The sequence below is a fragment of the Gopherus evgoodei genome, chromosome 17, assembly GCF_007399415.2.
Source record: "Gopherus evgoodei ecotype Sinaloan lineage chromosome 17, rGopEvg1_v1.p, whole genome shotgun sequence".
In the NCBI taxonomy this organism is placed as follows: domain Eukaryota; kingdom Metazoa; phylum Chordata; order Testudines; family Testudinidae; genus Gopherus; species Gopherus evgoodei.
In genome coordinates, this window is record NC_044338.1 from 13,071,438 (window position 1) to 13,096,885 (window position 25,448).

The 25,448-nt window shown below is 40.9% G+C and overlaps 1 protein-coding gene and 1 long non-coding RNA gene across 7 annotated transcripts in view; one reads left to right on the forward strand and one right to left on the reverse strand.

The window, feature by feature from the left end:
• Window positions 1–25,448, forward strand: part of LOC115636549 (S-adenosyl-L-methionine-dependent tRNA 4-demethylwyosine synthase TYW1-like) — a 132,545-nt gene that overhangs the window by 2,010 nt on the left and 105,087 nt on the right. For 3 of the 6 annotated variants that reach the window (XM_030536792.1, XM_030536787.1, XM_030536791.1), the window contains exons 3-10: window positions 6–48; window positions 2,908–3,050; window positions 3,843–3,983; window positions 4,520–4,621; window positions 5,340–5,534; window positions 7,081–7,362; window positions 8,669–8,791; window positions 18,986–19,112. In XM_030536792.1, coding sequence (XP_030392652.1) covers window positions 45–48; window positions 2,908–3,050; window positions 3,843–3,983; window positions 4,520–4,621; window positions 5,340–5,534; window positions 7,081–7,362; window positions 8,669–8,791; window positions 18,986–19,112 — 1,117 coding nt within the window. In that variant the 5' untranslated portion in view covers window positions 6–44. The remainder of the gene's footprint in view (window positions 1–5; window positions 49–2,907; window positions 3,051–3,842; window positions 3,984–4,519; window positions 4,622–5,339; window positions 5,535–7,080; window positions 7,363–8,668; window positions 8,792–18,985; window positions 19,113–25,448) is intronic. The other 3 variants (XM_030536789.1, XM_030536788.1, XM_030536790.1) reach the window with 2 other exon arrangements.
• LOC115636554 lies at window positions 3,588–17,003 on the reverse strand. The gene is made up of 3 exons (XR_003996994.1): window positions 16,903–17,003; window positions 15,467–15,470; window positions 3,588–3,597 (listed from the first exon to the last, which is right to left on the reverse strand). It is a non-coding gene; the product is annotated as an uncharacterized LOC115636554 (long non-coding RNA).

Genomic DNA, 25,448 nt, shown 5'->3' on the forward strand with positions numbered 1-25,448 from the left:
TTCAGGTCCTAACTATCCTGGTTGCTTGTGCTGACGCTTATGCCATGGGTAAGTACTATTGTCTGAGGAGGCCTGATGATTTTTAGGGGATCGTTGTAGCTAGTGCCTTGAAAGAGGATATATCTCCTATTAAACTGAAACCACACTGATTTAACCATAACACATCTGGAATAGCCTGTTTCCTGCTGTTCCCAGCAAGGTGGGAATGGGCTCACTCGCTTGCTGCTGTTAGGTCTGCATGCAACACACACTCAGTTGCTTATTCTTTTAAAAGGAAGTCAAATTAGTGCCAAGCCTGAAAGGGGTGACCTCTGACCAATATCTTGAAACCTTAAGGCTGCTGGGACCACCAGCAGAATTGAGATTGGAACATGTCTCCGATGGACACACCCAGAGTGAAATCTGTTAGTATCAGAGAAATGTAGGAAACAATAATATAAAGGTAACCCTGAATTACTGCTGCACCCTTCTCCAGTGGTGCCCCAGGGGGAAGCACCTCTGTGCCAGCTAATGACCTTGGATTTTGTGTGTTAATTATAGGCAGCTGAATGTATCTAATCTCCACAAAGGGAAGGTGTGTGTGATTGGGAGCAGTAAGGAATGAGAGGAGCTATCTCTGGGATTATGAGTTTGCTGCATGGGATGAGGGTAATTAGAGTTTTTAGCCAGATTGCTTTTAGGTGGAATTGAGTTAGAAACTGTTGCAATAAAACCTCCACCCAAAGGATTATTTTTACTGAAAGCTGAGCTTCTAATAACCCTTTTTGTTTGAAATGTTATGTGCTTTTCCCTTGTACCAGTGGATAAGCAACATTATCTCCGTTTTACAAAGAAGGGGAATGAGACCAGAGCAGTTGAGAAGAAGACTTATTACAGATGAAATACCAAGCCACTGGTAGAGTAGGGAATAGTACGCAGATCTCCAGACTTATGTTTTTTTTTAGATACCACTTTTACCAAAAAGGCATTTTTGTTGCAAGGAAAGCCAGGCTAAGCTTTCATTTGCCTGGTGCTCATGGTTTGGTTGTGGACCTTGAAAACTAGTTTTAACTGAGCTGATTCTAACGGGCTTGTTTAGGTTAGGGCAGTTTACAGCTGTGTGATTACATCTGTGTAGTGACACTAGTGCAAATTTCCATCTACACAAGCTCTTTGGGTTTTTGCTGCTTCAAGGATATTGGAAAACATCTGCTGCTCACAGCCATTGTCACAAACATTCTGTTGTCTTCAGCATTGTCTATGCTACAACTCTGGCCTCTTACAGAACTAACTGCTGTATAGCTGGCCCTGAAGGCAGCTGCTTGTAACCAGAGCCAATTCTACAAACTGCTATCTCAGTGACTCCTCATTTTGACTGAAATGCTAGGCAAGGATGGGCTGGTGTGGGGTATCAACTTGGGCTCATGTCTGTGCTCTGTACCCTCCCAAGTCTCACCTCCCTGTACACATACTCACACATACAATGAGACAGCACACCTCAATAATCAAATAAATCAATTGCAAATTAGCAAGGAGGAAGCGAATTGTGCCAGTTTCCCAAATAAAGCCCCATTCAGCTGAATTCACTACCCATTGACCTAGTGGTAGCAAGTTCTGATGGGTAGCTAAAAGGTCGTATTAGCATGACAGAAAAACTGCTACTGGTAGCAAAATTGGAGGAATGCTGTTTCTGCTGCTACAGCGGCCAACCGGGGGAATTGGGGCAATGAATTAACAGGTGAGCTGGCAAACTGTGCGAGAAGTCTTGTGACTATTCCCAGTGGATGTTGCTGAGAAAATCAAATACTTTGCATTCAGTTTCCAAGAAATGTGCCTTTAACTTACTTGCACTCTGTTAGGGTATAGGGGTCCTGGTCCTGGTCCCCGGTACCTACTGGAGTCATGATGTTGGAGCCCAGTTAGGAGCATAAGAAGTAATAGGTGAATGCTCAATCCCTGCTCTTCAGAAAAAATTAATTTAATGAGTTAGTCTTATTTTGTTGGCTTGCGGTCTTTAAGCCTTTGAATATTTTGCACATAACCAGTAAAGACAGAGAAGGGGAAGTAACACTGTTTACTACAGTGTAATGTATATTGCTCTTAATGCTATACTTTAAAAGCTAATCCTCTTTTTAAATAAAAACTTTGTGGTTATACGCCTTGCATAATGCTGATAAAGTATGTTCAGTTTAATCAAAATATTAAGCATGTCTTGATACCCAGTTTATTAAAACTTGTATAATTTGAGCAGTTTTTAAAGGTTCTAATCCTGCACTCAGCTCTTTGAAGTCAGCAGAGCTCTATATAGGGGCAAGGTTTTGCTCTCATTGGATTCATTGCAAGACTGAGGCTAATGAGAAGAAGTTTGGCTTTTGCATCAAGACTATTAATTCTTAAGAGGCTATAATGGCACAGAACATGTTTAAGACTAAGCACACTCAACTTATGCTGTTGAAACGTAGGCTGTCCTGTAACAGTCTAAGACTTTGGCCTGTGTATGAGGCTGTAGGGTGGGGAGGGATAGCTTAGTGGTTTAAGCATTGGCCTGCTAAACCCAGGGTTGTGAGTTCAATCCTTGAGGGGGCCATTTAGGTGTCTGGGGCAAAAATCTGTCTGGGGATTGATTGGTCCTCTTCTAGGATCCCTTCCAACCCTGACATTCTATGATTCAATCTACACAGCAATGTTTTACTGGATGAAAAGCCAGCTAGTCCCTAATTCATTTATAATGGTTGTGTCCATAGCCAAAAGCCATTTCAATTTCTTCCTGTCATTGCATGATCTGGAGACTGAGAATAGTTAAGGTCATGAGACTGGTAGATGCCGTGTGTGTGTGTGCTGCTTTTTTTAAAATGGTTGATAATGAAGGAAACTGCTGCTGCTTTTGCTGAGTTGGAAGAGGGCAGTCATGATTTATTCTCATTTTAGATGCATCAGTGAATACATGGAGCTACTTCTACACTCATCTGATGTCAATATGGCTAAACAGGTTTTACATCTACTCTTGTGCAGCTTTTGGCATCGGTATTTGGATCTGCTTTCAGTTCCTTGCCACCAAAGCCAAAAAGCAGGTAAATGAGACTTCACAATTCTAGCATTTATATTCTGTCAACTGGAAATCTACCACTGTGTTACAACAGTAATCCTTTAACCCACTACTGAAATGTGTCCTCCTTGGTGTGTGAATGTGGCATTTCATTTCAATGTTGTCCACTGTAGGCCATGTGCAAGTTCTAACTTCTTGAAGTTTAAATGTGGTTTGACATCATTGAAAATCATAGTACTTGAAGTGTGTTTTGTTATGTTTCTAAAGCATACCCGTTGAATATTTTACTGCCTTGTAAGCGACTGGTGAACTGATCTCACATAATCACCTCTGTTTATTATGTGAAGAAGGTTTGTCATTCTGGACTGGCCCAGCACTTTTTCAAATCCTGTCTCTGCCAGCTGCTTACACCTGATGTTTGAGAAGCAGGTCCTGTTCCCATTGAAGTTAATGATAAAAGTACCATAATTTCACTAGAAGCAGGATTACGCCCTTCAAGAGGGTAAAAACTCCTTCATAAAATATTCAGTTGTGTACGTGGGATGGGAGGAAGGCATATCTTCAGACACCTGCTGTGATCAAGTCACACCCTATACTGTGAGATCAGATTACAGTAACCTGTCTTATTTAAATGAGAGGATGCTAGTTTGATTGTTTTTATGGGCCAGTTGTAACTCTAAAACTTATCACTGTTACATTTGCTAGAGCTCACCAACCTAATGCTGAAGATCTGACTAGGTGGTTTGGATTTTATGTGAAAACTAGCTTAAGATGAGTTTGAAAAGGGTAAGATTGGGATACTACAATTGTTTTGTAGGATGAAAAATCCACCGAGAAGCTAACTCTGTCTAAAGTAACACAAGATGTGCTAATAAATGGATATACAAAGCCAAAGATGAAGGAAGTTTATGTTACTGGGGTGAAGGTTTTCTATGGCTCTCAGACTGGCACAGCTAAGGTAAAAGTCATTTTATTCTACTTGGACAAAGTTAATTCAAAACGTTATTGAAGTGTAACATTGGCTTGCAAACAGTGCATGGTTCAAGAACCTGAAAGTGAAATTGACTAGGTTTCTGTTGTCCAATAAAATAAAAAAGTGAAGAGGAAATTAGATTTTAAAGAATTTAAAAATCAACGCTTTAAAATATACTCTATTAATCTTTTGGTGTCACCTTAAACTCCTCTTGTGTGGAGAGACGCTGCTTTATAATATTTCTCTGTCAAAGACAAAAAACTGATTAAAGTTGAGTGATTTTTTTTGTGTGTCCGTAGAAATACTCACTTTCCAAAACAAAATGCACTTAACTTTAAAAAAAAGAAAATGTGGGTTTTATAGGTGTCTTTGTTCTGTTTCTGTACATGATAGCCATATGAAATATCCGCTTCTTGTTACAAGGTTTGTGAGTTTCTAACACTCTCTCATGAATTTGTTTGACTCTTCCTTTGGTTGGGTTATTGCAGATAAAGCCTTTCTATTTCTCTCTCTCTCTCCAGGGATTTGCAACAATTCTTGCTGAAGCTATTCTCTCCCTTAATTTGCCTGCAGAAATCATTAACATGAGAGACTATGATCCAGATGATTGTCTAGCCGAAGAGGTTAGTATTTTTCTTTCTTCCCTTTCCTAGATAGGTAAAATATATATGTAACAATTCCCTGGGTCTGTTGAGAGGTCTGATCTCTTCTGCGTCTTCCTACAGACCTCCCCTAGTTCCCTGCAAATCCCACAAGACTTGTGTTGAAGAGTGCATCTGTGGGGTAAATGGGAACCTTCAGTGCTGATCTTCTTACAGCCTAAAATACCACCTTGAAGTAATTTAATATTGGCCCTTATTTGATGTCAACTTGATATTTCTTTTCTAAGAAAAGGTAGAACCCAGATCTATGATCCTAGGAGAGCTGAATTCTTTGTTTTGGTTCTGCTGCAAGCTTTCTCAGTAAGATAGAGATATTGCTCATGTCCCTCACTATGCCAAAGTGTCCTGTCTAGGAGTAATAGTAATTCATCTCTACTTCACTGTGGTGTTGAGATTTATTTAGGTAATGTTCATAAAGTTCCTTTAGATCTTTGAATAGAAATGCTATATGGGGCAAAATGTTTATTAATACAGTTTTTCCTAATGTATTGAATCCATGGTTTATACAAAGAGTGCACTTACCAGCTTCATTCCTAGGATTTTCTGCCCTAGACTTCATACCTTGACTTCTAAAAAGACAATAACATTCTCTTCCTGACACTGTAATATTAAAGTTGTTTTAGAGAATGCACTGATCATCCCTTTAAAATATTCTTTTCCTCTGCTATACTGTCTTCAGGCAACCAGCAAAAATATTTGTGTGTTTCTGGTTGCTACCTACACTGATGGACAGCCAACTGAAAATGCAGCATGGTTCTGCAAATGGTTAGAAGAGGCTGTGAATGACTTTAGGTTTGGCAAAACCTATCTGAAAGGCATGAGGTATGCTGTGTTTGGCTTGGGAAATTCAGTGTATGTGGACCACTACAACACGGTGAGTTTCTCTGGATTTTCTTTTTGTTTTCTGATCCTGAAGAATTGCTAAGCATCTTTGGTGTCTGCAAATATCAGTGAGATTGATGGTGTTCTGCACCTCTTGGGTTAGGCATCTAGTGTTCTTAAGACTCCTTACTTTTAAGAGGAAGTTGGAAAATTGGATTCTTTTTTAAAGGATGCAGTATTTAAGGCCAGATCCAGTTCCCCTTCAAGTGCAGCACCCTATCAAAGTGAAGAAGAATGATTCCCATTGGTACCATGTTAACCTGTGGAGTGTTTTCCTCAGGATGATAGTTCAGACACTTTTAAAACTATATAGTAACTCTGATCCCCAGCCTTTGCAATATATACAGAATACGTTTTGTAAATCTTTCATTGAATTTCCACGCTTTTAAAACCAGTAATTAGTAGATAAAGCTGTCATATTTGTTTTGTCAGAGGCTGTTCTGTATGATTTTTAAAGGGCAAAATAAACCACTGACTTATTATTACCTCTCTCCCTTTTTTAAAGTACTCCTTTCTTACTTTTCATTTACTATACTGATAAATCTTGATACTCGCCAGCTATATGATAGTCTGATGGTGTTTAACCTCAGGAACTGCCTGAGTTTATCTAAATCAGAAAGAGGGAAAAAAAATGTAGTTTCAGACTAATGTACTTGTACAGTGCTTCATGGCCTGACGGCCACACCCAGTATTGTACATACACAGGTTTTGTTATTACTAGCAAATGCTGTAAAGTGAAAAACTATCCCCTAAAACACACCTATTATAGAATGATAGAAATACAGGGCTGGAATGGACCTCAAGAAGTCATCAAGTCCAGCCCCCTGCACTGAAGCAGGACCAGATAAACCTAGACCATCTCTGACAAGTTTGTCCAAGCTGTTTTTAAAATCCTCTGATGATGGAGATTCCACAACCTTCTTTGGAAGTCTCTTCCAGAGCATAACTATGCTTAGAGTTAGAAAGTTTTTCCTAATATCTAACATAAATCTCCCTTGCTGCAGATTAAGCCCATTACTCCTTATCCAACCTCAAGTAAATATGCAGAATACAGTCCTCTTTATAACAGCTCTTAACAGATTTGAAGACTGTTATCAGGTCCCTTCTCAGCCTTCTTTTCTTAAGACTAAATATGCCCAGGTTTTTTTTTTTTTTTTTTTTAAACCTTTCCTCCCAGCTCAGGTTTTCTAAACCTTTTATCATTTTTGTTGCTCTCCTCTGGACTCTTGCTGGTTTGTCCACATCTTTTCTAAAGTTTGGCACCCTGAAGTGGTCAGACTCAGTGATGATGTTAATACTTTTTACCAGTGAAGAAACTATGAGGTATAGAGAAGCTAAGGTTTAAGTTCATACTCTACGTCGGCAACAGAGCTGCTGTTAGAGCTCAGAGATCACTGGTTCCCAGTCAGTCAGTCAGCCTGCTGTGGCCATACATCTAGCCACTTTTTGTCCAATTTGTTTTCTGAATGACTGTCTGTAAGTTCCTGGACTGCCTGTAAGTTCCTTGTTAATGGGCTTTTTTTCACTTCTCGTCCTAGGTTGGAAAAAACATTGACAAATGGCTGTGGATGCTCAGTGCTAGTCGTGTCATGACTCGTGCAGAGGGGGACTGTAGTGTAGCCAAAAGCAAGCATGGCAGCATCGAGGCTGACTTTGATGCTTGGAAGGCCAGGTTCCTCGCAAGGCTCCAGGCACTTCGCAAAGGAAAGAAGAAGCCCTGTAGTGGAAACTGTAAGAAAGGCAAGTGCAAATCCAAAGGGAGGCAGAGCAAGGAGGGATCGGATCGTGAGCAAAGGGTGTCAGAGCAGGAGAACACTGAGGTAGGTCCAAAAATCACAGGGCATTACTTCTTAGCAAATCTCTTAGCAGGGCTGGTTTAAGAGACTCTGTGGGTTCTCTTGGAGAGGCATTGGACTCCTTCCTTTGCTTCCCCAGCTCTAAGGGCTTGGATCTGCTATGTGACCTTGTCCCTTACACTTGTCCCTTGCTTCCGTGCCTTGGGGATAGTGCAAGTAGAGGGCCAGAGAAGAAGTAGAACTGAGGGTTGGCGGGGGAGGGGAGCTAGGGGGAATGGTACAGGGAAGTTTCCCTTTAAATGGGAGCCGGGATGTGCCAGAACCAATATAAAGAGGACCTATGCTGATTTCTCAGAAGGGTCTTAAGTTATCTCCACCCCCAGGGTGAGGTTTCTTATTTACTGTGCCATAGGAGCAGTTAACACCACCACTAGCTTTTCAGTCTGTCACTGGTCAGGTTGGCTGCTTTGGTCCAGAGTCTCTCTTTGCAGCTGCAGATTGGCAGCATTGTCTGAGGCAGCTCTGTCTCTTCCTCTGAATACTTATGTCTAACTGCTTGTCTCTCTCCCACAGTGTTTGTGTTAATAACAAGTTTTGATTAGGGGATCATCTCTCTTGCTTTGTAGAAAGGGAAAGCAGCTGATGCTGAGACACTTTATCATCCATCTTGTGCACAGGGCATCATTGCTACTGCACTATAGACCCTACCAGAAGACAGTTGCTCTTCTCCCTGGGTGGGTTGAAAGTGCAAGGCTACCTCTTCTTTAGGCTATCACAAGAGGAATAGGCTTTGTTAATATTGATACAGGACAGCTGCTGTGCCTGACTCTTTACAGGGGGAGCCCTCTGCCCTGAGAAATTTACAGTTTGAACTGTCTTGTTCACTGTGATATTAATCCCTCTGGTGTGGATTTTCAAAGGAGTCTAAGGGAATGAGGTGCCTAAATCCCGTGAGAGTTTCATGCTTTTGTCCTAACCTCTGGTTTTAACTGCCAATGACATGATGGGAAATGGATAGATTGATGGGGGGAGGGGGGAAGAGAGAGAGATGAAAATGAATGAATCAATCTGGAAGCCAGATTTCCCAGGAGACTGAAGGTCAAATGCTTTGTGTACTCTTAAATTCATTTTAAAAAAACAATTCATCAGGCTTTTTATTGGTACAGCTGGGAGTTGTGTGCCTTGTATAGGTCAAATGTCCCATTGTTAACTTTCCAGAAGTCTTTGCTGCCTCTTGTGTAATTGAATCAGCAGGCTAGAATAGGCAGGGGTTTATATTTAACGTATCATGCAAGCTTCTAAAATTTCTTTTGAAATCTTTATTGCATAGGTGGAGGATTTATTTGAAACCACCAGTGAGGAGGAGGCGGGTGCTGAGGAGGATGGAAGCAGTAATTCTGTCATTGATGTTGAAGATCTGGGCAAAATTATGGGTCACATGAAGAAGGCCAAGGTACTGCTATTAGAGCAAGCTTAGTACCTGGAGTTTCCTTATCACTAAGGTAGCGAGTTGATAAAAATATTACTGCCCCTGGCTTGTAGCTATAGAGGTAAATTATAAACAAAGCAGTAAACTCCATTGGCTATCATCTAAGGACACAACAAAAATGTGACTTGAAATATTTGGAGGTAGGTTGGAGGTGCTGTTTTTCCCCCTTCCAAAGATTTTGCAGATAGACTTATTTTAAAGTTATATGAGTATAATAAAAGGCACTGCTGCCTGTGCACTTTTCAATCCAAATTTTCCAGAGTACTTCAGCAGCATAGATGTTTCATTTTTATTTTTTTCCTCCAATTGGGTGTTGTTAATAGTTTGTTTAGTGTCACCATGATGCCATGGTGCAATGGATAAAACTCCATTTTAGGTGGACAAGCGGATGATTATGACATGCCTTTATAGAGACTGTGGCATGACAGTATCTTCAATCATGTAAGACAGCTGAATGCTTTTGGGTAACAGGGAGGCTTTCCCCTGTAAGGGCCAGAAGGTCTGGGGCCAGTCAGCCCTGTTCAGTTACCCCATCCTGCTACAGCTGCGCTGGGTGTTGGATTTAAGAAGAGGCGCTCCTTGCAGAAGGCAGGCCAGAATCTCTGGCTAGGGAGAAGAGCAGGTGAGCTGGCTGAGGAGGAAGGTCAAGCAGTTAAGTGCTGGCTGGGGAGGGAGTGGACGGGCTGCTCCTAAATAAGGGAAAAAGCCGAGTGTGAGCTAGGAACTGGCTGTGGCCTGCCAGGGTCGGTTAGTAAGAGGGTAAACCTGACCTGGATGGTTGGTGTGATTGGATCTGGAGGTGAGATAATGAGACAGGCTATTGCTGCTGGAAGCCTGCCTGTAAAGAAGACTTTCTTTTGTTTTGGTGTTGCATTGGACTTAGATTAAGAGACTCTGTGACCCTGGAAGGGATTGAATGTTTAAAGTGGCTTGGCTGGAGGGCCATGTCACCTCTCTGGCAAGGATAAGCCGAAGAGTGCTAAGGGGAAACTGAGGTACAAGTGCTGCAACACCTGGTCTTGCAACAAGGGGGCACTCTGGGACAGTGAGCTGTGTTCATGTTGTCACAAGAGTGCTTGCTAGCATGAAGTTTTGGTTGAACTGTCTTTCCTGACTAAAGGAGAAAGTTGGAGAGTCTTTCAGGAATTTAACAGAGAGCAGGAATTAGCTCTTTACACTGGGACTGTCACTTGCTACATATTTGATCTATTTGCAGAATAATGCAGCTCTGACTTGGTTGATGTCTCTAGGGGTGACTGCAGCATACATGTCTAATAAAAAAGAAGAAAAATAAAAGTTTGAAATGCAATGGGGCTAGGACAGAGTCTGAAGTTTCTCTTTGGAAATACAGGCGCATGCTCAAATATTGACTCTACTTTGGGTTCGTAGAGGAAAAAAAAGTGATGTTCCTGAACAATGAATGGGAGGTGCCCTCAGAAGTTATTGCATAACAGTTATTTTTGCCAAGCGCAAAGATGAGTTTTCTACTACAGAACTGGGCCTACAATTTTATGTTGGTTTTATAAAATGCTCGCAATAGCCAAAAGTGTCAAAAAAGTAAACAAAAAACACCTCCCCCCCCAAACCTCCTGCTTCTGCCACATGCTCATTATTCCTGTTATATTATAGATCTGTTTGGATTTATCTAGTAAGACAGCTGAGGCAATAACTCTAAAGTTTCAGCTGGGGTGCATTGAAAATAATTGATCGGCACATTTCTTTGTGGTCCATAACAGTGACGGCAGTTACCAGTTTGTTCTAAGAGACAGTTGCAGAGAAATCTGGCAGGCATGATCTTATATTGCCTTAACACCAAAAACTCTAATTGATTTCAGTGGGAAACAAGGGAGCAAAGAATGCAGAACCCCTTGAGAGGGGATGGAGCTGTCTGAGGATGCTTAATCTCTTTTCTCAAGGGAAAATTCTGAGATTAGCAGGTTTCTCTCCTGAACTCATACTGCCTCATTAACTGTCATGGGGGAAGATGGGGGACCTGTATCTGAATGTCTACCTTTCCTTAATATAGTGTCAGCTTAGTATCTGTGTCTCCATTGGGGGAAACTATTTTCCACTTACAGGTTGATGAACTACTAGATCTTCCTCACCCTTAACACGCTCTGATCCCATTTGCAATAGGGTTCAGTCCTCCTTTTGGCTTTGCTGTCATACATATTCACCACTAGAGGTCACTGGAGAAAAGAAAAACAGATTATTTGTGTATGAAGTGTAGTTGTAGCTGTGGAGGTCCTGGGATATGAGAGAGACTATGTGGGTGAGGTAATGTCGTTTATTGGACCAACTTCTGTCGGTGAGAGAGACAAGCTTTTGAGCCCCTTGAGCTCTTCTCCAGACTTAAAGCTCGAAAGATTGTGTCTCTTACCAACAGAAGTTTGTCCAATAAAAGATTCATGTTCCTTTGTGACATGACTCAAAACCACTAAAGGGAAAAAATTATTTTTGCAGCCATTTTTATAGGAGATTAGGCCTCAAGGTTTCACTGACTAATAAAATCTAGCAACAGCACAAGGACTGTGCAATGTAAAATAAAAATATGCATAGTCCATTGTCTAGTTTATGAACAAGCAAATGACCACAGCAGTAAGCTACAACCACTTCCTAACGTTTTGTGATCACTGCCCTAGTAGTGACCAAAGTCAGAATTTCCAATATAATTGAGTGTTACAAATAAGCAACAGTGAATGTTTGTTGCCTGACACTTGGCCTTTCTAGGATCTAAGATGGAGTTTTCTGTCTCTACCTCTCATCCTTCCCTTTTATTTTGTCTGTGGAGCTGGAGTCTTTTATTAATCCCCTCCTCCATAAACTGGTTTCTTTGTGCAGTCTCTATGTAGGTTGGCTATCCCAGAAGTGCAAACCCCCCGCCCCACCCCATATAATCTAGGGACTCTATCCTGCAACTCTTATACTAGTAGATCCACTTGAGTTCAGGGAGGCTACTTGTAAGAGTAAATACCTCCAAAGCATCCTCAGGGCAGATCTGCACTTACCATCTTCACTGAAGCACTGCAGCATTGTATGGGGGGCTTCTCCTGTCAGCATATTTAATCCGCCTCTGTGGGAGGCAGTAGCTATGTTGACAGGCTAAGCTCTCTCATTGACATAGCACTGTCTAGGTCGGTATAACCTGCATGGCTCAGGGGTGTGGCTTTTTCATACCCTGTTGTGATATCAGTAGTTATACTAATGTAAGTTTATAGTTGTAGCCCTGGCCTCAGTGAGGCCGGGGGGAAGATTCTTGTATTTCCTCTAGCTCTGTGTTGGCTGTGTGTGTTAGTGTCTGAAAGTTGCATTTCATTCGCCTCTTAAAAATTGCTTGTCAAGGATAGGTTTCTTAACTACAGCCATATCCTGCTATCAATTTGAATTAAAACTCCAATTGACTTAGTGGATCTCCATATACAGAACAGTGGCAGGATATGACCATATAAATGCTGCATGTGAGAGGCTAAATAGGTGACTGACTGTATCATTAGCTATGAGAATGAATGGCTTTGCCTCCATGATGAATCTCCCAGAGAATATGCAGACTGACTTACAAACGGATTTGTGCGAATGCTTGAATTGTGGAATGATCCCATAGGTGCAGTCATTTATTGTAATTAAAAATAAGCACCAAAGATGTGACACCAACATGCAGAAGAATCTGAAATGTGAAACTAATTCTTCATTATCGAGTTGTCTGATTTCCAAGATGAAAGGTGCCATTGTTGGTTAAGTCCCAGGCATCCTTCTTTGTAGAGTTGTCCTCGCTTTAGCTGCTGTGCATTAGTGCAATGAGAGCTTTTGTCTTTCAAATTAAGATTATTTTAAAAACCAATTTACAGAATACTGAGTTGCACATGTTCAGTACTTAAATTCATAGGGCCTAATTCTGATCTCACACTAACTCTACTGAAATCAATGGAATTACATCAGAATGACTTAAAGTGGGATATGAGAGAGCAGAAAGGGGCCTAAAATCTATTTGCAGAATACACTGTTGTTTTTTACAGTGCTGATCTATAAATATTTAGGCTTTACTGTATGATGTCAGTCTCGTCCTTCCAATATTCCTGTGGCTTTGGGATGTATACTTGCACATTTTCTTTGTGCGTAGGGGGCAGTAAAAGATAATTTTTGAATATTTTTAGGATCTAGCTTTGATCTCTTGTATGGTTGTGTAAGGATTAGTGGCAGAGATTTGAATGTTGGGTTGGGGGTGAGTCTGGCTACAGGTGTGGGGCTGGGATCGAGTGGTTTGGAAGGCAGGAGGTAGATTAGGGCTGGGTCAGAGGGTTGGGACACAAGAGGGGGTCAGGGGTTCAGGCTCTGGGCAGCTCTTACCTCAAGCAGGTCCTGGAAGCAGCAGCATATCTACCCTTTGCCTCCTACCTGGAGGTGCGGCCAGGTGGCTCTGCACGCTGCACCATCTGCAGGCACCGCCCCCGCAGCTCCCATTGACCATGGTTCTCAGCCAATGGGAGCTGCAGAGCCGGTGCTTGGGGCAAGGGCAGTGCGTGGAGCCCCCTGTCTGCCCCTACAGGTAGGAGCTAGAAGGGGGAGATGCTACTGCTTCCGAGAGCCACGCGGAGCCTGCCTTAGCCCCACTGCGCCACTGACCAGCTGGTGTTCAGTGTTTCAACTGAGATCTTAGTCTGAATTAGAACAGACCTATTAGCTCATCTGGTCCATATTCTTGCCAGGACAGTGTTGTTTCCTGTGGTCTAAGCCCTTTGTTTTTGTTTTGTTTAAAAATTCATGGGAATTTATCAGTGTTTATTACAATAATTAAAAAATGAGTGAAAAATCAGTGCAAAAAATTAGCATAAGTCTTTCTGGGTAAATATCAGGTTTAATATTGGGGGATGGGAAGACCAAAAGAAAGCAACAAATAGAAAAAAGTAAGAGTATTGGAAATAAGAGAAGTTTAATGCCACAGTTTATTTCATGAACTTTACATTCAGTAGGTACAGTGCATGTGTATCTTCCACTACATTGCCTTATAACACATGGCTTTGCATTGACAGATTAATTTAACATAAACATAATATACTGGATTTTCTTAACATAATCAGTATTTCTGGGTACTCGAATGGTACAAAATTCAGGTAAAAAATCAGTAAAAACTGAAATCAAAGGGCCTTGCTTAAGGTGTATTTTTCTAAGACTTGATCCCTTCTGGTTTTACATGTTGAGACTGTGGGGCTTTCAGCGCTTCCCTTGGGAGGCTGATAATCCTGCCTAAATTTTCCCTTTTATTTTTTGTTCATTATTGCTAGTTCTGTCTCCTTAGATAACACTAAGTAACTCTGTCTCTTTGGTGTTTGCGCCCTTCAAATATTTGTAGACTATCCTTCATTAAAAAGGTTGGATCTATTTGACTAGAAAACCAGTCTTCCATAAGCCAGGCCAACTTCTGAAGGTCCTTAGCATGTTTCTCCTGGAAGAATAAGTAATGATCTGGACCATCTGTGAAACAGAATTTTATCTTCTGAACATTATGGGTGGCAGCTGCCATGCTGGAGTAGAGAATTGTATAGTGAGTTACATCAACAGATTTTCTTCAGCTGTGACCCACTGAGAACGAGAGCCACATTTAATGGGAGGTTAAAAAGACTTAAATTAACTGTGTGCCTAGTTTAAATTGAAATGGCTAATTTTAGCCACAGAATGTGTTTTGAATATCTTGAATTCTACATAGCGAAGCCAAAAATGCAGCTGAGGAGTTTTGACAGTTTCAGTTATGACCATCTGTGGAGGTGTTCTCCTCCATGTCTGAAGATATCGGCAGGACCCCCCAAATAAACACATGCTGCTGAAAAAATTTACATTTTGTGTGTGCTTTCTGGGCATATTTGTAAGAAATACATATAAAGAAGCATTTGAAACATTTGAGCTGTGAATTTGCAGATAATGAATGTTGCACTGCTTTCTGTTCCTATCCTAACCAGGAATACAGAACCTTCTCTACTAAATTGGTCAACTGATCCCCTGTTCTGCCTTTTGTAATGGCTAATACTTGGTCGTTCAGAGGAAGGTGGATTTCTCTGGCTTGTTCCATAAAGTGTCTAGCTGATTGTGTTGTGCTGTACATATAGAAATAAAGAAAAATACATTTCTTCCTGCCCCAAGATTGAGGTCAGTTTGTGCCCACGATCATGAGGTGTAATTGTCCTTATTTAGCATCCAATGAAGTATAGTTGCAAAACTCCTGCAGGCTTCAGGATTTGGTCTGTAAATAGCAAAAATCTGAATCCCTAAGTTTTCATTGTCCATGGACTTTTGCTGCCTGTGAATATAGAACAGAAGGATGGGTGTTTGGCTTGTTTTATTGGCAGCCACATTATTTCAAGGGCAAAGGAAAGCTGGCTGTAGCCACTACTTGCTTGATTTGTTACAGAAAGACAATAAACTTGCCTTAGATTTACTTCAATGCTTCTTGCTAAATCACCCGTGAGAAGTTTGCTCTCTGTGCTAAGTTGTTTATTTGTGTTCTTTTCTTTCAAATCCTGAATAAGAAACATGAAAGGTTTATTATTAAGCAAATGAATAAATACAACTCCTAGGGCAGCGAGTTGCTTTTCCCCTCAAGAAATGTCTTGGATTAAATACTTATGAAACATAAAACAAATTGGGTACTCAGCTGAGATAGGAACAAATGATTGGTGTCCTGTATACATACTTTGAAATCAGCCTGGGAAAAAAGTGGTAGACAGTCTCTTCAAGGTAGGAAAAAATAAGAGTTTTTTTAAATTTAGATATAAAGATTTTGATTATATTTTTTCTAATTAAATAGACTTTTTTATGCTTCAATACTTTGAGATAATACAGTGAGTGTAGTATATAGAAAAATAGATATGTTAGGACACTTAATCATGCAAGATGACTTTTCTTGTATGCAAAGGTTGGTTCTGTATATGCTAATTTATTTGTACTGCACATTTATGTGAATGACTATATTTAATACAACACAAATACATATTGTGCTCTCTACTCACGTAAAAGGGAATGCTCCTGCATCAGTATATTTTGCCCTGCCCTCAGAGGGAGAACAAGAAGCATTGGGTTCAAACTACAGTAAAGCAGATTTAGATTAAATCTCAGGAAAAACTTCCTAACTGTAAGAACAGTAGGACAATGGAACAAATTGCCTAGGGAAGACATGGAAGCTACTTCACTGGCGATTTTAAAAAGAGGCTGGAAAGCTGTCTGTCCTGGATGATTTAGACTCAACAAATCCTGCATCTTGGCACGGGTTAGCCCAGGTGACCCTTGTGGTCCCTTCCAGCCCTATGGTTCCAGGATTCTATGCGGTACAAGAGCTGAAATCACGTTGAGTAATGCTGCACTCCGATAAGTTAATGGGACTACTCTGAGTAAAGTACTGCCCACCTTGAGTTAAGGGGAGGGCAGAATCTAGCCCAGACTTAAATTATGGCTTTTAGAGAGAGGGCTGTTTAGTGCTCAATAGTTATGTGAAAGATGACTGACTTACCTTCTCCCTGCTTATGTATGAAGCTTTTTCAGTAACATCAATATTTTATTGTCCAAGTGTCTTGATGAGTGAAGATGGAGTCTTCTATTGGACTTAGAAACCTATTTATATTAACAGGAGGGTTGTATGTAAGACACATGAGGTAATTATCCCACTCTACTTGGCACTGGTGAACCTCAGATGGAGTACAGTGTCTTTAGGAAAGATGTGGATAAATTGGAGAGAGTCCAGAAGAGAGCAGCAAAAATGGTGAAAAGTTTTAGAAAATCTGATCTATGAGGAAATGTTTAAAAAACACCTGAGTGTGTTAAATCTTGAGAAAAGAAGATTGAGAAGGGACCTGGTAATAGACTTCAGATAAGTTAAGGGTTGGTATTAAGAGGATGATGATCAGTTGTTCTCCATGTCCACTGAAGGTGGGAGAAGTAGTCATGGGCTTAATCTGCAGCACGGGAGATTTATGTTAGATATTAGGAAAAACTTTCAAACTATAAGGGTAGTTAAGTTCTGGAATAGGCTTCCAAGGAAGGTTATGGAATCCCTAATCACTGGAGGTTTTTAAGAACAGACCATCCCTGACAGATGTTTGTCCAACCTAGGTTTACTTGGTCCTGCTTCAGCACAGGGGGCTGGACTTTATGACTTCTCAAGCTCTCTTCCAGCTCTACGTTTCTGTGATTTGTATTCATGGCTGGATGCTTTGTGTTGTGGACCTTTTAAGAAAGTTTAGATGCATTACAAAAATGTTGGTAGAATGGCTGATGTAATGCTGTACTTGTATTTTAGAACTGTTTTTGAACAAACTATGAATTCAAAGAAGCAAAAGTTGGACCAGATCTTACTAGTTTAGTAAGGGCCAGATTCTGTTATGTTCTGATGACTGATGCCTGCTGCACAAGTAGTCCTATTGAAATCAGCAGGTACTACTTCAATATGAAGGGTAGGTAGAATCTATCCCATATGACTTCCTGGAAGCAATGGCAAACTGAATTCTTGGATGGTTCTGAGCTTGCTCTGAGTGTTTTCTGAAAACTTCTTGGAGTTCAGATGAAATACATATGTGTGTCTTGAGAACTGTTTGAGTTACTGAATCTGGTCAGGAAGACCATGTGGAGCTCAGGAAATTAAGAGCAATTGTTTGATTAGTATCTACGTTTCTTTAATATGAAGTAGAAATAAGCCAAAACTGGAAAAAATTATTGGAACTTCCTGGTACATAGGGTGTGTGTGATTGGGTGGGTGGGGGGAGATGTGAGGGGTGGGTAGAAGGAGGCTAGTGATTTAAAATAGACCTAGATCAGGGGTGCTGATTTAAAATGGACCTGGTTGTGAAACAACTTTGATTTTTGGGAAATCAGAAGGACTCCATTTTTAAATGCCATTTGTCTGTAACGAATGTATATTTTCTTTGAAATATTTAAGAACAAACATAGTACATCTTCCATCAAATATCAAAGTAATTATTTACACTTCTATGTGTGCTGTCCAGGCAACTATAAATGGCAATAGAATCTCAGAAGTTTCAGAGTAGCAGCCGCGTTATCCGTAAAAAGAACAGGAGTACTTGTAGCACCTTTACAGACTAACAAATTTATTTCAGCATAAGCTTTCAATACTCTTTTTATATGTTCCATTCCATGCATCCGATGAAGTGGGCTGTAGCCCACGAAAGCTTATGCTCAAATACATTTGTTAGTCTCTAAGGTGCCAAAAGTACTCCTGTTCTTTTTACGGATTCACAGTGTTGATGTACTCTTTTTTTAGCCCTCTTTTAACTTTATACTAATTTGTGTTATTTCTTTATTCATGTCACACTAGACTTCGGGGATTAGCGATATTTGTAGCATTGTATCTCTGGAGAGCCCAATAGTCTTGTTATACTGTGGCTGATAATGGTGGCTCTAATCTTAGTTGGGTTCTGTGATGAGATTTAATAGCTTATTTCTAAACAATGCAGTTGGTTGGGCTTGCATCGACAGTCCTGAACTGATGCAGCATCACAGCATGAAAGGGCAAGTTATGGTTCTGAAGTGGGTGATGCTCCAAATAGGTATAAAACAGAGGTCAGAAGCGCTGGCCAGGAAAGGTCCTATAGTACTTAGTGTAAGAGTAGGGGAGACATTCCATGTCTCCAAGTCAGTAAATTGTCTTGCCTATCTAAAACCCTTCAGTGTTTTAAAATGGTTATGGGGCATTCTTCACTGACCTGTGCTAAATAACTGTGCAGTGCTGAGCACTATTGGAACTACTTTTTAGCCAAGAGGTGGCTGTAGTTTACTGGCAGGGAGAAGTGATCCGTGCACATACAGATCAGTTGTAGAGCACTTGGAGATGAAAGTCACTATGGCTGGGGATTTTCAAATGAATTTATGGGAATTAGGTTCCCAAATCCCATTGACTTTCTATGGGATTTAGATGCCAAACTCCATTAGACTCCTTTGTAAATCCAGGTAGTTAAGTGTTTGGGGCAGCATGATGAAGAGGTGGAGTGGAATAATGGATGAACAGCTTTTAACAAATGAATTGCTTGAGAGCCAGGTTCATCTTGGTGTGCCAGAATTGTTATCAGGTTTAATAGCTGTGATTTGAGGTTGCTAGGAATATTCCTATGTCTAAATATTGCATATTCAGCTAAATGATTGTAATTAATTCTCTCTTAACAGAAAGAATGTGAACTTGAGGAAGAAGCTGGCAAGACAGGTCCATCTCAGCAGAGCAGTGGGAAAAATGAGGACAGTGAAAGGAGGGAGATGATCACTCCAGGTCTTAGAGATGCACTTACGAAACAAGGTGAGGGTCTATAAAGATGGTGTGCAGACCAGATTCTGGATCAGACTTCAAAAAATTTGTGTGTATAGATTTTTTTATCAGAAAGGGTGCAAAGAAAGGATTGAACTATTGTATGCCTTTTGTTTATGGTGGGTTTCATGATGCCTGTGTAATAGATATGGGACAGTCTTTTTGTAGGTGTCACCCTCCTGCTGCAAAGTTAGGACACTAGTGAGATTACTGAAACCAAGCAGTCCAGACCTAAAATCCTTAATTGGGCACAGCAGCTCTTGCAGTCATAAGCAGTAGTGTCGGAACAGGAATTTTGGAGTCTAGCGGGCACCAATCTTCTTCATGAGCTGGTTTGTTAGTGTTTTGGGGAGAAAACACCCTGGTGCATATCCAGCTCCCAAAAGAGAGGGCTTTTGAAGGGCATTTGAAAATTGGCCTCACTTCTAATATTTTAGTCCAGTACTTTCTTCTCAATTTCATACTGATTTCAGTGCTGAAATTAATTTCCCAAAGATAAATTCATTCAAATGAATCCGAATGGTCCACTGGAGGAAAACTAGATAATGATTTCTCTCAAGAACCATACAGAATGATGTTAATGGACTTAAGGCCATTATTTTAAAAAACATGTATGCAAGAATGCATGAAAAATGCCAGATTTACAGTCCTGCAGACCAAAAATCTCAGTCCCCAGAACAGGTACAGCTTGGGCAAAGGTAGCACAATGCTCTGCAATGTAGCTCAAGGGTGTACAAGAGAGTAGTTTGGTCTTCAGCTTTCTAAAGATGAAAGAGGAGTTTAGTTTTCATGCTCATTCATGCATTAGATCCTCTCCTGAAGCTTCTGAAAAAGGGTATCTGTTGTGATACGGATGTCTAACTTAATAGCTGGACTGAGATAGGCCACAGCTATTTGAAACAAGTTCATTTTCTGTAACATTGTCAGTCACTGATAACTTAATCTAGTTTCTTTAACCTGGTCACCTGAAGGTGACCCGACTCCCTGTCCCAGCCATCCAGTCTTGTGCGCATGCTTTTTTTTAAAATTAAACTTAGGAGAGATGTAAAAGAAATGTGAAATGCATAAAACTCGGAGTTAGAATAAAAGAATCTAGCAAAGGCCTTGTAAGAAATAAAGTGTTGCAAAACTTGTCCACTAACCTGTAGTGCCTGCATATGGGTACCTATCTTGCTACTTGCTGACACCTTTGGAAGCCTGAAGTGTCTCCCACACATCCAGGTTGCTTAAGTCTTTTTTGCCTTTGTCGCCGAAGGTGGTAATTTCAGTGAGAAATGCAGTGTAAACTGCTGCAAAGTAGTTGAATATGTGGTGCACTTTTGAGTGCTTCTCCTGTATAACTTTAAGGTCAAATTCTGTCCTAGCTTGTTGTTTTAGGGGCAAGGATACTGGTAGATGCGTAGAGTGGAGAGGGAATGTGAGAAGGGATGGATGGTGTGCACAGCAGTAGCATCATTTGGAGATAGTAGCACATGCAGTAGCTTCCTGGGAGTTTGGGTTCTGGCTGTTCCCTGGGTTGGAAGATTGATCCCGATGTGCTAGGCAGCATGGTAGCTGGTACCCTGCTAAGTGATCTGTGGAGTCCTAAGGAGGAATCTTGTTCTGCTACCACATGGACGTGAGGATAGAGGCTTTTACTGTCTTTCTGTTGTTGAAACACTTTAATAGGAAGTGATTTTAAATGCTGCTTATGACCCTGGCCTTTTGACATGCCAGGAGCCATCAACTGCCATGGGAGCTGAGAACGGTCAGCATCTTGTGGGATTGGGCCCTATGTTTGCATTGCAGTGCCCTGCCCAATTGTGAGGCTGCATTATGTCTTCGGGAAGAGTGAAGCAAAGTGACGGCAGTGATTCAGGCAGCTTCACTTTTCTAGTTGCTTTTAATTGCCTTTGGTTTTGTGGCTCTGATGAGATATCTATTTATTTATTTTGTGTTACATAAAAAAACATTGTTAGATGATCAAAACTGCACACACAGCCCACTTTTCCACAAATCAAGTTTTAAACACCAGGGCAGATCTACCTGGGAAATTCCGTCATTTGCGACTTTCAGGGAAAATTGGAAGAATTCACTTTCCTGTTGGCAGGTTGCATTTTTTGTAGGTACATGTGTCATTTATATTTTCCTATGACTGGCTTTCTGGAACATGCCAGCAATCACAGCTGGATAAATAAACTTGCGGTCTCCAAAGAGTTAATTTTAGCATGCCCATTTCTGTTAAATTAAAACCTCTCCATGCTACATTTTCCCACTGTGCACTGAGTGAACTATATTCACAAAAACTAGCATCAGAGCAGCCTGCTCTATAGGGGTTTAATTTGCCTTCCTTCTGTTTTCCCATGTCAAAACAAACATTCTTCTGGAGATCAGACTATATAGACATATTTACATGGTGGTTTAAAAAAAAATGGAGAAGATTCAAAAGTTCATATAATTTATTTAGCAGTTACTGATTGCTATGCCAGGAGCCATCAACTGCCATGGGAGCTGAGGACGGTCAGCGTCTTGTGGGATTGGGCCCTATATTTACATTGCACTTCACTTTACTTTCAGTTTCAGTGTTATCCCTGAGGGCATAATTAGCTCAAAAGAGGTAAAAATCAGTGCTAATGATTCAGAATGAAGCTGTTCCTTTAAAATTTAGTTGCAGAACACGAATTTGCCTTTGTCTTTGTAGACAATCTCAACAATCATTCATTTACTTTTATTCACCTTCAGATAAATTTATCTTGCTTGGTCTAAGTGACTTGAATATTGATTGAACAATTGGGCTTTATTTTAGCACCAGTTTAGCACCATGGATTTTCCACCAGTTAAATGTATCATTACACTCAGTTTACCCAACCCTGCTGTACAACCTTTTTGGCCCAAGGGCCACATCTGGGTATGGAAATTGTATGGCGGGTCATGAATGCTCATGAAATTGGGGGTGGGAGGTAGTGTGGGCTCTGGGGTGGGGCCAGAAATGAGGAATTCAGGGTGCAGTTTGGGGTGCAGGGGGGGAGGTGAGGGCTTCAGCTGGGTGTGCGGGCTCTGGGGTGGGGCTGGGGGTACAGGAGGGTGCTCTGGGCTGGGACTAAGGAGATGGGAGGGGGATCAGGGCTGGGGCACAGGGTTGTGGCATGGAAGGGGGGTTGGGTTGCAGGCTCCGTGTGGCACTTACCTCAAGCAGTTCCCACTGGCTGTGGGAGCTGTGAGGGTGGTGCTTGGGGTGGGGACAGCACGTGTGGGAGCCAGAGAGGGGACATGCTGCTGCTTCTGGGAGCTGTGTAGAGTGGGGCAAGCCCCGACCCCGCTCCCTGGCTGGAGTGCCGGAGCAGGGCAAGTCCCCAACCCCACTCATCGACAGGAGCTCAAGGGCTGGATTAAAACGTCTGAAGGGCTGGATACAGCCCCCGAGCCATAGTTTGCCTATCCCTGTTGTACAGGGTAGTAGGAGCTTGTAGCTGTATATTTACTGATTAGCTTAATAAGGGCATTCTTCAATAGTTTCCTTTTATAAAAAGCTGTAGTCAATTTTGTACAGTCAGGAAATGTTAATTTCCTCTCCCTCTTCAGTGTTAAATCTTGCATAAAGTTCATAGGGAGGGTAAGCTGTTCAGTACTTCCAAATAACAAATATAACTCGAGAGAGTCTTAGCAATGAGTCTATTTCAAGTGTTTGACTGTGGGTGTTATGTTTACAGTGATACTACTTTGCAGTGTTAATGTTATAGTAGATTTCATCTATTTAGGTAGACAGAAAATGAAATGAAAATAGAAATCAACCATTGATATTACTTTGTTTGCCAGAGCAAACAGTATTAGCTAGAGCTGAGACATGGCTTATATTCTAATTCCTTTAGTTGCTTACAGTTTTTTCAAAACAGTTCCTTCTTGGCCGAAACTTGGTATGCTTGGTCTTAAGATGAATTTCTGTGTGTAGAAAAGCTTACCTCTAGTGACTTCTAAGAGTCAGATGAAGAGGTAAACTTAAGTGTGGCTTTAGCTTTAGAGGCACCTTTAAATTATGGTTATGATCAGAAGAGAGTGACTGTTAAAGTAAGTCCATTCTGAATCAACATATCTGTTCCTTGTGTGTAATCCAGGTCGGGTCTGCTTATTTTACTAATGCAAAACACGTGGTAAACTTTGTACACTATCCTGCTAGCTCTACAAAATCAGCTGTGGCATAGGAAGCTGTATTCTGTTCTGGTTAATGAATCATTCATGGGATTTGAACTTCTTTATGATTTGCAGAATATTTCTTATCAGTGATAGACAAGTCAGAATGAACCCATCTTGACATGCAGATCCCAGGGTGAGGGCTGGGAATTAGAAAAATCATCATTTGTTTAGTAAGCAGACTTGTTTATTGATACAAAAATCACTTGGAGACATGATCCCCCACAGTGCCAATTTTGAAATCCATATTGAGGACTATAGCTACAGTCTTATGGTGCTTAAGAAGAGCACAGTAAAGAGAATCTTAAACAAGCGGGAATATAAATGCAAAAAAATAATAAGGCTGAGAACCCAAGCAGTGGGGGAACTCCACATAACACTTCTTCCATGTCTCTGTTAACTTGGGGTATGTCTACATTTCAGGCATGGGCTGTGATTGCAGCTTGTGTAGATATACCTGAGCTAGCTTTAATCTAGAAGCTGCGGAAGCATTGGCTTTAGCATGGGCTAGCTAGCTGGGTAATTATCCATGTGTATTCCACAGTATATATACATTTTTTGTGTGTGTGTGTGTGTATATATATATGGTGTATTGCACAGTATGTATTTAGTACAGTGTGGCTGAGGTAATGTTACTTATATACTTACAAAGCAACCTGGGCCAAATTCTTCTGTTGGCTGGAAAAACTTTGCTAAAGTCCAATGGAATTGTTTTGTATTTACACCAGTGTAAATGAGAGCAGAATTTTGAGCCTTAATAATGTCCAGAATGTCCTCAGTTTCATGGGGCTTGACTTCTCAGCCTTGATGATGTTGCATTTAATTGTAACCTTAATTTCCTGTTTGTTAGCTGAATGGTAATGGAAATGCCAAATGATTGGGAATATCCATTGCGATAGTGCGTGTACTTTCTCTCATCCTGTTCTCTAATGTCAAATAATCATCACATTATAGAAAATTGGTTTCTTATTTAATGGGCCTCAGTAGAAGAGAACACAGTATCAGAAATGGCAGGGGCTATTTCAGTTCTGTAAAGTCTTTGGTGCTCTCTTGTCCCATTAGGATGTCAATGTAAAGTGCTTTGATCTAAGATTTTCAGCGTGTGTGGGACGTGCAGGCTTTGACGTCAGGAATTGCTCAGGGTCCATTATCCAAATGCTCAGCGTGCAGAGTTGAGGCCAGACTTTTAAAAGTACGCAGGAGCTCCCGTTGTTGATTCAGATGGCCAGATTTTCAAAAGGGTTCAACACGCAATATTCTGAGATGGGTTGAAAATCTGAGCTTGATTATGGGTGCTGAGCCCTTTTGAAACTTCTGGCCATAAAGGCTAAATGTGCTGTGAAAGTGATGCTGCATTCTGCGTAGGCACTGTCACTGATGTACCCCTGCATGGGTTGCATACTTAAGGTTATATTTTCATCTTTCAGGCTTGGGGATAATACATGTGTAAATCCCTGTGCATCAAGATGAAAATAAAGCCCTTGAACTCCAGGGGGTGCTAGCAGTTTTCTGGCTGGGTTATGTATTGCTAACAACAGTGCAGCCACTGAAATGTATTCTGTAGAACAATAGAATTCAAATGTTTGCTGTGGAAATATTAACCATGAGTTGTGAAAACAACTAAAATAAAATAATTCTCACTCAAGTGCCTGTAAGCAGAGGAATGCAGTGGTTTCAAAAGATGAGGTTCTAAATCTGTGAAATTTACTTAGAGAATTTGTGTATGTCTCAATAAATATGGAATATAAAGTTAAAGAAATAACACCCTAAGAGCAGGAGTTATGGAGCCTGAGCATGGTCATGGTGTGGGAGCTGCCAAGAGCTCATGGAGAAGTGGCTGATATTCATTTCCTAGTCTAGATGCACAGTATTAGTGGCTACAGGACTCTTTGTCGCTTTTTACAGATCCAGACTAACACAGCTGCCCCTCTGATACCTGATTAGTGGCACAGAAAGTAGTAATAATCGAGATTCTGTGGGCCTGATTAACCTTTTGCTTACGTCAGTGTAAGTTGATGACATTACAAATGTAAAATTGGTGGGGAGAAGAAATGGACTCTTTCTATTTCTATTTTAGGTATTTATATTTTTGCAGGTTTTTTTTTTTTTTTTTTTTTGAAAGGGGACAGGACTTACTGGGGCAGAGGTTTTGAAGTCATG